The 17263-nt window shown below is 33.1% G+C and overlaps 1 protein-coding gene across 10 annotated transcripts in view; it reads right to left on the bottom strand.

Moving 5' to 3' along the window:
* SSBP2 (single stranded DNA binding protein 2) overlaps positions 1–17263 on the bottom strand; it is a 300014-nt gene that overhangs the window by 50625 nt on the left and 232126 nt on the right. For all 10 annotated transcript variants that reach the window (XM_049108316.1, XM_049108320.1, XM_049108317.1 and 7 more), the window contains one exon: positions 9169–9228. In XM_049108316.1, the coding sequence (XP_048964273.1) occupies positions 9169–9228 (60 nt within the window). The remainder of the gene's footprint in view (positions 1–9168; positions 9229–17263) is intronic.

The following is a 17263-nucleotide window of genomic DNA, read 5'->3' as shown; positions in this document are numbered from 1 at the left end:
TCATTTGATTGTGTTGGTATATGCCAGGTTTGTATACCATTAAGATCATTATTTTTCCCTTTTGTAATTGATTACTTTTAGCGTTAGAGCTACTCCAAGATTGTTAGTATCCCATTCCTCATCAATCATTTATCAACCCACCAGCATCCATTGACAACTCCTAAATACTAGGATAGTTGCCAAATGGAGGTATTCTATGTCTATCAATATTTCTACGTGGTTTAGTTGGCACTCCACTGTAAGGTACAACTTTTCTTCCCTCCTTCCTTCCTATTTTAATCAGTGGGTTTTAATCTATTACTATCATCATTTATATAATAATACTCAAATATTCAAAATTTGGCCAGTGGGAGGCTCTTCAAGCTGGCTCTTGTAGTCCTTTGACAAGTTTCTATCATATTTTGAGCATTTTCTTTCTTGCATGAGATATTCCAAGTTCATTTCACATTTTTTCTAGTCTAGCTCTGAAAACAGATCTAACTCCCTAGGGCCCAGAGCCCTGATTTCTTCTGGTGGAGGACAACATTTAGACATCAAGATCTGAGATCTGAGAGTGCTCATTGTGACTTGGGTACACTGTTTTTGGCCCTCTCAGTAGATGCTGCACTCAAAAATCTATGTGTGTATGTACACACATATATATGAACATACATATATTGTTTCCAATACACTGTAAACTCTGAGGGAGTGTGGAGCCCATCTGTGCTTATTGGCTCAGAGAAATATTTATTGAAGGAATACAAGAAATAAAGTCCTGAGAATGAAACTGATTTAAAAGAAAAAAGACCCAAAAATATAATTCTTTTTAAAAATAATTTATTTATTTGAGAGAGAGTGGAGAGAGAGTACATGAGTGGGAGTAGGAGTAGAGGGGGAGGGAGAGGAATGGGGAAAGAATCTCAAGTAGACTCCACACTGAGCATGTAGTCCCATTCAGGGCTTCATCTCACGACCCCAGAATTGTGATGTGAGCAGAAACCAAGAGTTAGATGGTCAATGGACTGAGCCACCCAGGTGCCCCACAAAAATACAATTCTTTAAAAATACCAAGAGAAGGAAGGAAAGGAAAGTGAAACTGGATAGGAATGAAATTAGAAAGCGGACCAAGACTAACATTTTAGAATGGAGAGTTTTAAGAAGCAGTAAGTAACCAACACTGTCAAAAGTTATTTTATTTTTTTTAAAGATTTTATTTATTTATTCATGAAAGACAGAGAGAGAGAGAGAGAAAGAGAGAGAGAGAGAGAGAGAGAGGGAGAGAGAGAGAGAGAGAGAGAGAGAGAGAGAGGCAGAGACACAGGCAGAGGGAGAAGCAGGCTCCATGCAGGGAGCCCGACCTGGGACTCAATCCTGGGTGTCCAGGATCACGCCCTTGGATGAGGGTGGCGCTAAACACTGAGCCACCCGGGCTGCCCTCAAAAGTTATTTTAAAAATGAATTAGGAGAACTGAAAATACATGACAAATTAGCATTATCTTCAATTGTGAGTCTGGAATTCTGGGTTTTGTGGGTCTTCAAGTGGTTAAAGTTTTATACTCTGTACTTAGTATCTGATTTCTAAATCTCATTGAGGACATTATGTTTTATCCCTGGAAATCATTTTCTTCAAAATTTTACTTTTTCCTGTTTATCTTGGAATATCAGAACAGTTGACAAGTCTTTAAGTTTCTATTTGCCACTTAAAAATACAGCATAATTTCATAGAAATCTTGATCAATATCAAGCTGTCTTTCAAAATGAGTGTCCTTTTTCTAAATTTAACTCTTTGGTCATCGGTGTTTGTCTTTTGGTAAGTCAGATCTCTAACTTTTAAATGATTTTTATCAGTCCTGGGATTACCAAATGATGGTTTCGCCCACTAGCAAGGCTAAAATTGCTACATTCCTTAGAACTTTAATATCAGAAAGAAGAAATTTATACATCTTGTGGGTTGATATCCTTTTCATATTTTTACCATGCTAATCATGTTCCATTCAGACATGTTTAACTGGTCACAAATTTTGACAGACATTCTTTGTTCTATAAAAGATTTTCACCATGACAGAGGAAAATAACCTAATGATGAAGGCACTTAATATTATTATTAATAATATTTATTTATTAATAATAAATAATATAAACAGCAATTTATACTTATGACTCTTTACATTATTTCACTCAATGCTTACAACAATCCCACAGGTTATTATTATTAATCCTTCCTGATGATGAGAAAGGGTTTAACACAGTAATCCTCTCTTACCTGCAGTTTCACTTTCTGTAGTTTTAGTTACCCAAGGTTTCAGTTGCCCATGGTATACCTCAGTCTTGAAACAGATCCCCCTTCTGGCATATTGACGGATGGTCAATAGTAGCCTAAAGCTTTGTCACAATGCCCATGTGATTCACGTAACGTCATCTTATCACATAGGCTTGTGATCATCTTACATTATCATCCGAAAAAAAGTGAGTATAGTACAATAAGATATTTTGAGAGAGCTGCATTCGCATAACTTTTACAGTTTCTTGTTATAATTGTCCTATTTTTAAAATTATTATTGTTAATCTCTCACCGTGCCTAATTTATAAATTAGACTATTATAAGTATGTATGCATAGGAAAAAACATAGCGTATATAAAATTAGGTACTATCTGTCGTTTTCAGGCATCCACTGGAGGCCTTAGACTGTATCTTCCATAGGTAAGGGAGGGACTACTGTTCATAAATAATTTGTTTTTTTTGTCGATGGTTATACTATTGGTAAGTAGTAGAGCCAAGGCTTCATATTCACATCAACATATTCCTAATGTTCTAAATATAAGCCTTAACTCCTAGGATTTAAAATAAATAATATGAAATTTTATTTATTATTTATTTATATTTTATTTATTTTTTAAAAGATTTTATTTATATGACAGACAGAGAGAGAGAGAGAGAGAGAGAGAGAGAGAGAGAGAGACAGGCAGAGGGAGAAGCAGGCTCCATGCAGGGAGTCTGATGTGGGATTCGATCCTTGGTCTCCAGGATCACACCCCGGGCCGAAGGTGGCGCTAAACCGCTGGGCCACCGGGGCTGCCCTGAAATTTTATTTAAGCAGAAACAAGTGGACAAATATCTTGCTTCTTAAAAAAATTAGTTCACAAAGGATTCATCATGTGATTCCAGTGGTGAGCCGCTCTTGGAACTTGACTCTAGTACATTATTTCATTGAATACTGTCATCTATATTGTCTCCTCATAGAGATTAAATGTTCACTGATGATAAAAAAATTGGTGAATTTATCAATGCTTTGATGATATAATTCAGTTAATAATTTTGACTTACTAACATTTTTGATGGGCCCCCTCATTATATGAAATGAAGTAGAATAATCTAAGAAAATTCAAAATAGAAGGGATTTTATAAATACTTAAGTCTATTCTCATTTTACTAGTAAGAAAACCAAGGCCCAGAAAGGGTAAGTGACTTCCTCTAAGTCATGCATTGCTGGGCATTGCTGGCATTTCACCTAAGATGCTTGACACAACTGAGGTCCTTTCAACAATACCACTATCATTTTTTTTTTCCTGCAAAAAGGCACTATCAGTAGAAAAGATATTAAAATACAGCAATGTTACATTCAGTATAGGAAAATATTTGTCTTCAAAGCACAACTCACCATTTGACATCTACTTATTTATTTAGTTCTCGTTTTTCTATATCTCAACTACTGCAAGTACACTATCCAATATTTTAGCTCTTTGCCACATACAGCCACTTAAATTACAATTAATAAACCTAAAAAGAAGTTGTATTGGGTAGTGCTGCATTAGAATGCCAACTACACAAGATGAGGGATTCTCATTAGTTTGTTGATGTATGCCCATAAGTAGAACGGTGCCTGACACATAGTAAACCTCAATAAATATTTGTTGAAGGACTGAATATTTTTGAGAGATATTTTGTATACTCCAGTGAGGTTTCCAATCAAATATATGGCAGTGCACTTTCTGTATTGGCTGATATTCAAAAAAAGGAATATCTGTGATAAAAATGTTATAATAAGATGTGTTGGCAAAAGGAGTAAACATTATGCCAAAAAAGTTCTATAGACATAACTTGAGTAAGACTGCCCCACATTTACTATGTTCAATTTTCTTGGTTTAGGAAGGAGAATGAATTCCTTTTGTTCTGGACATTTTGAATTTGTTAATTTCCTATGTTCTGCAAAGGTAGAAATTGCAAAGAACATCTGTCCTAGGACACATTCATAATTCAAAGTCATAAGAAAATAATATGTTTTTAATTGTGTTTCATTGTATTTCAAATAATAGTTTAAATATATTAATGGTGTAATTATTATAATAACAAAGAAGTAAGAAGATTCCAATGACAGAAAGGGATATTTTGAAATGGCAAAAACTGTACTTTATGCTTTCATTATTATCGCTAATTTATATTAGACAAGTGCAACATTTAATTTTTATTTTTTAAAATATTTTATTTATTTATTTATTCATGACAGACAGAGAGAAAGGGAGAGACATAGGCAGAGGGAGAAGCAGGCTTCATGCAGGGAGCCCGATGTGGGACTCAGTCCCGGAACCCGGGAATCACACTAAAGGCAGGCGCTAAACCCCTGAGCCACCCAGGTGCCCCTTAATTTTTAAAACTAGAGATTTACTGCTGTCATCCTTATAATTTCAGCTAAAAGACTAATATTATTTACTCAATGTAGAACATACTTATCTTTATGCAGCTGAAGCCTTATGTTGTCACACTGATATCATTAAATAAAAGTAAAATTCTACATATGGAAAATTTTACCAAGACAGAATTATTAAGAAAGGACATGCTAAACAGCACTTATCCTGAAAAGAAAACATAAAGTGTACTTTAAAATATAGGTACCCTGTTATACAGGGATATGTAAATTTATTTCAGCATATGAGTAAACATCCCAACGACTTTGTTTCTGCTCAAATGCCTGTTTATATTTTCCCAATGTGAAAAGTAATGGAGAAAAGTCTTTTTTTAAGATTTGCCTATATTGGGCAGCCCAGGTGGCCCAGTGGTTTAGCGCCGCCTTCAGCCGAGGGCATGATCCCGGAGTCCCAGAATCAAGTCCCATGTCGGGCTCCCTGTATGAAGCCTGCTTCTCCCTCTGCCCGTGCCTCTGCCTTTCTCTCTCTCTCTCTCTCTCTGTCTCTCATGAATAAATATATAAAATCTTAAAAAAATATTTGACTATATTTAGCATTATGTTTTTTCTTTTATCATGTAAGAGCTATATATTCAATATTAATGGAGGATAATCTTATATATTGAATAACCAGAAGAAAAAAATCTGTACTTTTATTTATCTATTGTATAGTTAATAATATCTTCTTCTAATCACAGATGAAATGCTTGTGCAAACTTTAAAAATGCAGAAATAAAAAAATCACTCATAATACTATTATTCAGAAATAAAAGACATGTTCCTTATGGTCTTTAACAGATGTGAGTGTACGTGTGTATGTGTGTGTGTTTGTGTGTGTGTGTTTGTGGTGAGGGGGGGAAACTGAGTTTGCACGGTGATACAGAAAAGATGATATACAACATGTGCTTTGTATCTTCTTTATCGTTGGTATAGATCATAAACATTTTATCCTACCAATAAATTTAATTCTATAACATGCTTTTAAGTAGCTGCATAGTATTTCACCATTTAGATATGCCATCATTTATTTAACCACTCATCTAGTATTAGAGAAATATCCTTGAGGCTTTCAGTAGAATGGTCGGATGCAGTAGTGAAAACCAATAAATGAAACCAATAAATCCGTAGTTCATTCTTGGTGTCATTTGTTAACAGACTTTGTATTTCTGGCTGCCTTGGTTTCCTCAGCATAGAATTGAATAAACATTGTGAACTTTACTGATTAAACTTTTTATCTAACAGAAGGGTTAAGACTTCTACTCCAGGTTATGGATGCTTCAACACCGATGACCTATTCTTACAACTGAGCCAATTTCAGTGTAAAACTGTATATATTTTTTGGATTTAATTACTATGTTTCATGTTTTCATATATATTTATTCTTTGCAAAATTGCAAATTTATTTTCACATATATTTATTCTTTGCAATATTGTATATTTTTGTAATTTTACTTTTCTTCCATCATTTTAGAGATCATTTTAGAGACCATTACCCCTTCCTATATATATGCATTTTCTTGGCAGAGTGATATTATACCATCTTCCAAATACCCAGTCCTATAAATATACATACAGTTTAAACTATTGTGAATTTAGTCTAGAACCATAAAAACCATCTCAGGAGAACTTAAGTTAAAATCTATAGTCTAATCAGTAGAAATTATAAATTCTGAAAAATCTGTTTATTAAAGGAATGTTTTACATATTCAAAATATCATTGAAGAATATTTCACTTTTTATTTTCTCTGATATAATTAATTTATCAGTAAAACAAATTTTAGTTTGTCATATAAATGAGGACGAAATTAAAAAATAACATATTTGTGTTGTTTTCCTATGCAACATTCCAATTAATCATCAAAAACAGCTTTTCCAATTCTACTTTAATGACTATACAATGAAACTGAAGAAACATGCTGTTGCTTGAAAAGGTCATGCTCCTAAATAGGTTAAACATTTTATTTTTTATTTATTTTTTAAAAAATTTTATTTATTTATTCATGAGAAACAGAGAGAGAGAGAGAGAGAGAGAGAGGCAGAGACACAAGCAGAGGGAGAAGCAGGCTCCATGCCAGAAGCCAGACGCGGGACTCGATCCCGGGTCTCCAGGATCATGCCCTGGGCCAAAGCTGGCGCTAAACCACTAAGCCACCTGGGCTGCTGGATTAAACAGTTTCTAAAACAATGTTTATACTAGTAACACAATTTGCTCAGAAAATTCTTTTTAAAAATAGTATAAATGTAAATTATTATAAATTTGAAAGTCAGATTTTTTTTCTTGAAAGACAGATGCTTGAATTAATGAAGTTTAACTATATAAATGTGTGTGTGGGGATCCCTGGGTGGCGCAGCGGTTTAGCACCTGCCTTTGGCCCAGGGCGCGATCCTGGAGACCCGGGATTGAATCCCACATCGGGCTCCCGGTGCATGGAGCCTGCTTCTCCCTCTGCCTATGTGTCTCTGCCTCTCTCTCTCTCTCTCTCTGTGACTATCATAAATAAATAAAAATTTAAAAAAATGTGTGTGTGTGTGTGTGTGTGTGTAGGGGGGATTTGTGAACAAAAAAGAGCCACTCATACAAGAATATAATTGTTTTAAAATACACTTAGGTAAAGACTGTTTAAAATCCTTGAGGAAAAAGAGCCTGAATCATAATTCTTTATTACCTTTAAAATTTTAATTGCCTCTTTTAAAACTCCAACAGTATCATGTACTTGTTCTTAAAAAAATCCAAACAATTCAGATTTACAATTCCATAACCCACTCTTCTTTCACCAAGTGTGTTTTCCATTTTGTGAGCCTCTGTAAATACGGAACCCAGCATTGTGTGTTATACATGGTAGGCATTTCAACAATGTTAAATGGATGTAAATCCAGTAACCCCATCAGATTTTCATCATTGATATAGAATATATGGAGTCAAAAAAATTCTAAGAACACACTTGGTACAAGAAATTCACATTTCCTTAATTCAGGTTTTCAGGAATCTCTTAGATCTAAATAACATAGAAAGCTATGGATGGGATATCTGAAACATCATGAAGACTCCAATGAAAGATACAACTTTCCATCCTTTAGAAGGAAATTTAAAAGACTCAGGCACCTACACAAGTAGATCTGACTGTCAATATACACAGGTTCACCCACAGAGAAAGTAAAATTCCCATATGTTGCAACACTTGGCATCTGTGTACTTCCTTTTCCTATTTCATGCCATGTTTCCCTGGCCCTGCATACTGAATGCAGATTCAGTCTGAAGGGGAAAACTCCTCCAGCTGCTAATGTGAGGCCTCCCAGCACTATAACCATGAGATGATTCAGCACTGCTGCCTGTTTAGAGTTCTCCCTTGGGGGTGGATGTGGGTGCTGGCATGGCTTGCTGTGTGCTAGAAGCAGAGAACACCAGCAAACTGGGACAATTCAAGGACACTGCATAATTTCGGTAAGAGTTAAAAAAGGAGAAGCAGGACTCTGTTGCTATCCGATATGCCAGAAAGCACAACTTTCTTGTTGCATTTTCAGTTAGGAAGGAAGTGGAGGCAGAGAGTAAGGATGGAAAAGAATTTATTGGAATAACAGGGTTCACTTTAGAACTTGGAAAATGCTGAGGTATACAATAACAATTAAAGAAAGTAACAAAACAATTATCTCGACCTAAATATTCTTTAAAATTAAGCTTTTAATTTTTTCTTGTGTTCTGTAAATGTACATTTTCTGTATCCTAAAACTAAATTATAAACTTCTTGCAAGTAAAAATTGTGTTTTATTGTCTTTAGCAAGTAAATATTTTTGACATTGATTAAAAAAAAAAAACTATGTAAGGATAAAAGCTTAGGAAATTTCAGAGTTCTAGTACGCCAAAAAAAGTTAGAAGAGCTATTGCTAATGATTTATTTATTGATAGATCTAAGGCTTCTAGAAGCAGCTTATTCTCCATATATCATTATAATTGGGCAAAACTGATATGAGTATTAGAATCATGATATTGAATATTTAATACACTATATAAAAATAAACCAAAGTATCTTCAGAGAAAATTTTATTGCCATTTTTAAAATAACAGTGTTTTAGCATTTACCAAAATTATATATATACTCATACACAGTTAGGTTCAAAGTATATGGTAGACTTCAAGGCTCAGCAAACTTTTTTTCTGTAAAGATCCAGATAGTAAATATTTTAGGGTTGTAGGCTACATAGGATCTCCACCACAACAACTCAGATCTGCTACTGCAGTGTAAAAGAAGCCACAGACAACACATAAATGAATGACTGTTGCTGTTTTCCTATAAAACTTTATTTACAAAAACAGTCAGCCAACATATGGACAGTAGTTTGCCAATTCTTGAAGTAGATTATATATTATCAGAAGTAGCACTACATGGGATAGAGAAATGATAAATTAATATTTTTATAGGTAAGAAATATTCCTGACATTTTCAAGGTTTTTACTGATTCTTAAAAACAACAACAAAACCCATAGACTTAAGTAGCACATGAATCTTACCTGGTTAGGTATCCTCAGTGGGGGCCTTGGACCTCCAGGGTACCGAGGTGACATAAAAGGCTATTAAAGTAAAACAAATAAATAAACAAAACAAAACAAAACAGCACAATGTAAAATATAGATCTGAAAATAAACTGCTTTAAAGAATTTTTAAACTATATAAAACATAAATCAACCTACTTCCCTATGTGGCTTCTTTCAAGAGAATAAACGCTTTTAAGAAAAATTACCATCCTATTCTTTATTTTGTAGACTATCTGGAACATTTTCCAAAGAGAATATAAAAGCATAAAAAATGACTAAAGTAACTGAAGCAAAAAAAATTTAAATGTTAATTATTATTAAAATGACATTTAAATGGCAAAAAAAAAAGATTAAGGAGTTTAGGCAACAGAATCTCAGCAGACTTCAGGAGAGCTTTGTTGGCTGTATCATTATATACATTGGGTTTTGAACATATAGTTTGGACTCGTTATTAAGTTTGGTTATCAATTTCCTTTAATAATTTTACAGTTGTCAAATTTCTTCACCTTTTCTTTTGTATCTGTTTAAAATGGCAAAGAAATTTCTTTTCCATAGGTCCTTTGTGGTGAAAAGAGCTTTGGCTTTCCTTTTCCAAGTGTTTGTTATAATTCAGAATTGATTATAAATTTTAAAGTTGAAATTTCTCTGTGTATTTTAAGCCTTGGAAGTTATTAGCTGTGTAGTTTTAACAAAAGAAAAAATTTGTCGTATATTAAAATTTAAGTCAATTTATCTTGTTAGATAAATCAGATTTTTCTAAGATGTGTTGACTCTATCAGTCCAAAAAATGTCTGAAAAAAATCCTAAAAATGATTTTTAATTATCATCCAATGTTAAGTGGAAGAGTATTTTAGATCATTCTTATTTAGGTATCAAATTTTTCAAAGTAAATTCCTAACATTATGCAAAATTCCATTTTTACAAAAAAATTATATAATTTTGTTTAATTATATCACATGATATAATTACTTAAATTTAAGATTATTCCTTACATGTAACATAAGTAACCTGTCAACTCTACATTGTTGAATATCATGAAGTAAAATATTAAGAGTGAAGTAATGTAAATTAAGGATCAATTTAACAAAAGCTTGGGCAAGCCAAATCTATGATAGCTAACATAATTAAATTCCACATTTATAATATATTTTCTATAAACATTTTAGAAACTGAGCCTGTACTTCTTGGCTGCATTTTAAAAGCAGGGTTATTTTAAAAGGCAGCATCTAAAATATAAAATCCTAACAAATTTATGCTGTATGGATTGTTTCTATTTTATCTTTTGGAATACTTGACAAACCAATAAGAAGTACTTTAGAGTTTAACAAGCAATACAGTTTTTTGCTGAGTTCTTATTTGTTGGTCATACCATTATTAATTGTTTTTACATTTTAGTTTCCTGTTAATCAGATCATTTTAAATGAACAGAAAACACTGGATTATTTAGGTAATACTGTCATCATCTCCAGTTGACATGATAAAACTGATAGACTTAAATAGATAAAACTTAAATGATAGATCTAAAACTGATAAAACTTAAATGGATTTTCCAATTTCAACATTTGAAGAATGTTTAATTTTCATGTATTTTGGTCAAAGTTGTTTCTCTTCTATCCTTTCCAGACTCTATTCTAAATAGAATTAGTTAACTATACTGCCAACTAGAAGCTTATCCCAATGTTCATACTCTCTCTGTTATATTTCTAATCACCTAATTTCATTTATGGAACTGCCTTTTAAATTCTGGACTCATTCAAAAAGTTTAGTAACTAAATATTGTATCATTGGTCTTGGAATGTTTGCTTTTTCACAAATTGATGTTTTATGACATCATCATTAATCAAAAGTATATCAATTTAGTTTTGAAACGTGGAGAAATAAAAATAGGTTACTAGTAATTCCTATCTATAAAATTCACTTTTAAATGGAATCCAAGGTAAAAATTACGTAAAAATATTACTGAATACCAAATGCTGAGATAAACATTGAGATGGACCTTATTTTAAATAGAACATCTGAGATTTGCATATTCCTCTGAATGTAAAATGATGTTACAGTGTTAATTTAATGGACTATCTGAAAAGAGAAATTTCTCTAATTGATGATATTGTGAATAAATGTATTTTGATGGTACTGTCATACTCTCCTATCTGACTGTAAGGCCCCATAAAGGGACTACTGAGAGGAAGAGGCAGTGCATGTGCTACATGAGAACCTAAGACTGGGAGAGAAAAAGATTCTCTTTTTAGTTAATTTATGTCTTCTTGTATGCCCTTCTCCAAGCTCAAATTTACATGATTTTTGGAAAAAAAAATAAGAAGAAAGAAAGAAAAAGAAAAAGAAAAAAGAAAAAAAAGAAACTCATTTGTAAATTCCCATTGGTATCAATCCAGTTAACACAAAAATGACAATAAAATCTAGTAATTGAGATAAAAATCAACTACTTTTACCTAAAATACAAAGACTGCTATGGGAAAAGCACTTTTGGTATTGAATTAATGCTGTTATAAGCTGTTACTATTTAGGTTGATGGTTACCTTATTAGTTAATGCCATAGGTCCCCACTTGCCTACTTGTTGAGGTATAGACAACAGCAACCAAATCCGAAAGAGTCTGCATATTAGCAACTGAGAATATTCTACTAATATTTGTACTTTACCATTCATAAGCCAATTTCCTTTCAAATATAATTCAAGATATTAAAACTAGTTTAAATTCTTTAATGATAAAATACTGATCTAAGAGGCTGACTAACTGACAATATAAAGTATATCTATTGGCAGATATGTCCATAGTCTCTGCACTAATAGCCTGGGAAGAACAGGTTCTTCAAAAGAATTTTTGGCTATGGAATACTCTTTATATTTGGGGAAAAAAGTTTTTTTTAATAGCTTGGGCATTAAAAAAACTTGCCTGAAGGTGTCATTATGGTGAATTAATATTTCAACTGGAAAAAGCCTTTGCCTTAAAAAAGCTATTTATAATGTGTGTGCAAAAATCATTTGAAAAGGAGTCAGGGCCTGGGTTCTAGTTTTGCAATAACACTAATTAGCAGAGGGGTCTTGAGCTAAAAAAACGTTCAGGGCTTTAATTTTCTCAAATATAAAATGAGAGAGTTGGACTGGATAATCTCTAAAGTCCCTTAGAAAAATGAAAAACCAAACAACAAACAACAACAAAAAACCCCACCCAAATACAAAACTCCATGATTCTGTGTTAATTATCTCCAGAATTATCCTTAAGTATACAGATTTGTACACTGCAAACAGCTACAAATATTTGAAGTGTGTAGGGGTGGGGATATAGGCATATGCACCTAACTGACAAACCACATTTATCAAGGAGCTGGAGAAATGTATTCCTGTGCATTCCAGAGAAAAGGAAAACTAAATTAAAGAAAAAAAATATTCCAACTGATAGATAGATACACTTTGTTCAGATCAAAGGTCAATCATAAGACTAAAAAAACCCGAACTTATCAATTAAAAGCTATACTAGTGATTCTTTATTTTTTTAATTTAAATTTAAGTAGCCAACATACAGTACACATCATTAATTTCAGGTATAATAGAGTTCACTAATTTATCAGTCACATATAACACCTAGTGCTCATCATATCACATGCCCTCCTTACTGCCCATCACCCAGTTACTCCATCCTCCCACCAACCCTAGGGATTCTTTAATTCAGCAAGTGTATTTTCAATACCTACTAAGACACTTTGGGCTACAACATAGGACATTTCAGTGAACAAAGCAGATAAACATCACTGCCTTCTGATTAGGATTAAGGTTCCAGTCTTGTAATTAATAGGAGAAACAATTTTCTGGAAAAACTGTTTTCTCCATCAGTCCACTAATTCAAAGAAATAGAATGTTCTCTTCATCAAATGGCAAGTGTCAATGAAAACCCACAGAAAATAATATTTCAATCTGGTGCCTTCCCTCAGAAGTCATAATTACATCACCCTTACTTGATAGAACATGTAGTGCTATGAGTAAATGAAAACCAAGGCTATGCTTTTAAAAAGTTTTCTAAATTAGGCGAAACTCAAAGAGTCAGGTTCTTTATAACCCAAGATAAAATGAGTAGCACTGTTAGTATTCTGACATATGGAAACTACATTTATAGGCATAATTTCTCCTTTCTAAATGTTTCAGCTATCTGCCCAGAAAGAATGGGATATCCAAAAGTGAAAGGAATACAAACATATACAAAGCCAGAGAAATTGATAAAATTTTGTAACTAAATGAATGGGGGGAAAAAACACAAAAAACCTGTAACAGAAATACAAACCGAAGGTCCAGCTCGTTTCCTCTAAGTAGTCTTTTAGAGAAAAGATCATACCATTTAGAATCATAATTTATTTCAGAATGAATGTCATTCAATCTTAAAGGATTATTTTCCATTATACCAAGAATTATTCATGGAATTTTAAACTTCTGCTTCCCTAAAAGAGAGATTTTCCTTTATTCTTTGCCCTTTCTGCTAGTCTGCCTCTTCTTATTTGATCTTTCATAAACCCTTAGTGCTTTGTATCAACACCCCAAGAATTAGGAGGAACCAGCTCTTTCTCTTTCCTCACACTAGGTGAAGTCAGATTGCTCAGTAGGATTCTTTCCTTCTCTGAGGATCCCAAATGTTCCCAATGAAATTGTTTTATAAATGATTTGCCCATCCTGAAATTACAGGTGCTAAGAACCACTTTAAGTCCTAACTTTTATTTATTTTTTATTTTTTTATTTTATTTTATTTTATTTTTTTTCTAACTTTTAATACATAACATGATTTAACTGTACCTCTTAAATAACATATGGCTGAAATGTTAACTTTAATATTTTTTAAAAAATATTTATTTTTTTTGAGTATAGCTTTAAGTATATTTGAGTATAGCTTTAAGTATATTGAGTGTATTTGAGTGCCATACATTGTTACATTAGTTTCAGGTATACAACAGTGATTCCACAAATTTACACATTATGCTATGCTCACAAGTGCAGCTACCATGAATCACCATAATATTTTCTAACATTTTAATAGTTTTTAGAAAACACATAACTATGATTTAAAAACACCAGAATATTCTGTTTCTTGAGACTACCATGTACTCTCCTTTCTCTACCAAGTAAGTTTCTGCTAATCCCTCAAGGGACAGTTTAAAAGGTCACTTCCTCTTTTAAGAATTTCTATAGGCTTTGCTCCTTCGACTTCCTTAGCACTTTGTTCATGCTATTATCATAGAGGATTCAGGACACTGCAGTGTCATGTGTGTAATTATCTTAAAATCAAGGTAATTAATCCATAACGAAAAACTGGAATCCTTAAAATTGATATAGCAATATATAAATCAACTTATTTCTATCTCTGTTTCTCTTTTTTTTTTTTTTTTTTTTTTTTCAGAGGGAGAGAGGCAGGGTTTGAGGTAGAGGGAAAGAGAGAATCTTATATCTTAAGCAGGCTCCGCACCCAGTGAGAGCCCCACATTGGGATGGATCTCACAATTCTGACATCATGACCTGAGCCAAAATCAAAGTAGGACGCTCAACTGACTGAGCCACCCAGGTGCCCAAATCACCTTATATCTTATTTTAAATATTTCAACATGGCTTTTAGAAACTTTCAATTAATTTTTAAAGATTTTATTTTTAAGTTATCTCCATACCCAACGTGGGGCTCAGATTTACAACGCCAAGATCAAAGCCACTAAATTCCACTAAGTCAGCCAGGCACCCCCTAGAAACTCTTTAAATATAAGTCTCAGAGAATAAATTGATAATAAAGAAAATTTAAGGAACACCTGGGTGGCTCAGTCATTTGAGTATCTTCCTATAGTTCTGGTCATGATCCCAGGGTCCTGGGATGGAGCCCTGCATCCATCTGGAGCCTGGAGCCTGTGTCGGGGTACCTTGCAGCGGGGAGCCTGCTTCTCCCTCTGCTCCTTCCCCTGCTCATGCACCCCCCCCCCGAAACAAATAAATAAAACCTTTAAAAGAAAATTTAAAATCACTAAAAAATAAGTTTCTTTAAAATGCCACTTAAGCATTTTCTATATACTATTTATATACTATATATACCACATACTATTTTCTATATATATATTTTATTTTACAAGCACAATTTAGAACAAATCAGTGATGAAGAGAAGAATAATATTGATTTCTTTAGAATGGACATTTAGAACAGTGTACTCTTATGAAAGAAGTCTGAGGTCATGTTTCTAAAACACAATTTTGAGACTTATGTAAAGTAACTGAACTTCTTTGAGGACTAAATTATTCTGTGAAATTTGCTTCTAATTTTTGAAGAAAGAGTATTTTAAAATGACTTGAAAGAACCCAATTATCAAGTTTAGGAAAATATGAACAGACAATTTAAAAAATGAACACTCACTTAAAAGATGACTTCATCGGAATTACTCAGTTGAAGTTTATAAGTTTCATACTATACAATTATAATAAAATCTGGCTTATAAAATTTTATTTGAGTGTAATTTTTGGACACATTTTATGGCAGAAAATTTTAAAGTATACTAGGTCAATCTCCTTACTATGTAAAAGGAAACCAAAGACCAAATTTCTTTTTTTTTTTTTTAAAGACCAAATTTCTTAATTGCCATTTTAGTTTTCTTACAGAGAGAACATCCTGCTACAGTAATACCTTTATAGAATGAAGGCACATACACACACTTCATTCTTATGACCAACTGACCATAAATAAATTGCCTGACTTGGCACTTCCTCCTTGGCCCCCAGCAACTGTACAACAATTCACTTGATGCAGAATTCTTTACCCTTGCTACCACTCAACCAGGAAAAGTTGAAAAGGCAGTGGTATTTTCAGGTAAGCAAGTTAATTTGCATATAAAGCACTAATTAGCATGCGCTTCTGATTCACTGAACTAAGAAATGCGACAACTGAAATAAAATAAATTTAGTAAGCTCTAGTTCTCTTTTCTTAAACATTTTTGGCAGAGTTTTGATAATATATGTTGTCTTTAGTCCACTTATTAGTGTTCTTAAGTCACATGTTAAAAGGCAATATTTGATGAGTAGGGAACAGTGATGAATGGATGCAGTATTATTAGAAGAGTATCATCATTATAATCAAACTGTTCATTATAATGTACTTATAATGAGGTTCATGAGGAAGGAAAAGAAGCAGTTAGCACATTCTAAGAGAGAACGTAGAGTTGTATTCAATAAATATTTGATTGTTTCCATAGTTGGGTCATTGACTAAGTGAATGAATAACACTGATGGAAGATTTAAAAAAATAGCAAAAGATGCAATGAAGTTTGGTTCACTTGTATAAAATCTCACCTGACCGAAGTGTCTTGTTAAAACTAGGTGGTATCTATTGCGACTGTAAACAGTAAGCCACAGTATTAGCATAATTAATCTGGTTTGTATAGTGAGTATATGCTTATCAATTGTGTATAGAAGGAAAATTCTGTTTGCATAAATAGGATAATTTATATTTTCCAGAGGACCTCATAAAAGCAGGTAAGGGACAAAGTATTGACCTGAAGTAGTTACTGAATTATAATTAGATTATCCCTATCAACAACACCTAAGGAAATTTATAATTTAAATGACTATTAAGGCTTTTTACCCCCCTCCTACTGCTTTCAGGCTTCTATTTTTAGACTTTATTTATTTATTTGAGACAGAGAGGGAGAGAGTGTGTGCAAGCAGAGGGAGGGGTGGAGAGAGAGGGAGAAGCAGACTCCCTGCTGGGTGGGGAGCCCCGTACAGGATCATGACCCAAGGTGAAGACAAATGCTTAACTTACTGAGCCACCTGCTTTCACATTTCTTTAGCTATTTCTGGGGTGCCAGGGCTGAAAAAAATGTTTCTTAGTTTTACAAACTAGCAGTTTTTGGCATAAAAGGATGTCAGGTTAATTTACATGATTTGGGAAAAAAAAAGTATGTTACCTTAATTGAACTTTTCTTGAAGCACAGACCAGCCTTGAGAAGTGCTATCAATTCCTTATTGCAGTTCATCTCTTAGCTGTCTAATACAGTGCTGCGTTTATACGAAGGGCCCTACCTCCTCTTTTTGGACTGAAA

Source organism: Canis lupus, chromosome 3 (genome assembly GCF_003254725.2).
Source record: "Canis lupus dingo isolate Sandy chromosome 3, ASM325472v2, whole genome shotgun sequence".
Taxonomy (NCBI): domain Eukaryota; kingdom Metazoa; phylum Chordata; class Mammalia; order Carnivora; family Canidae; genus Canis; species Canis lupus.
The sequence above is the reverse complement of the archived record's forward strand: the minus strand, read 5'-3'. Positions and strand labels throughout refer to the sequence as shown.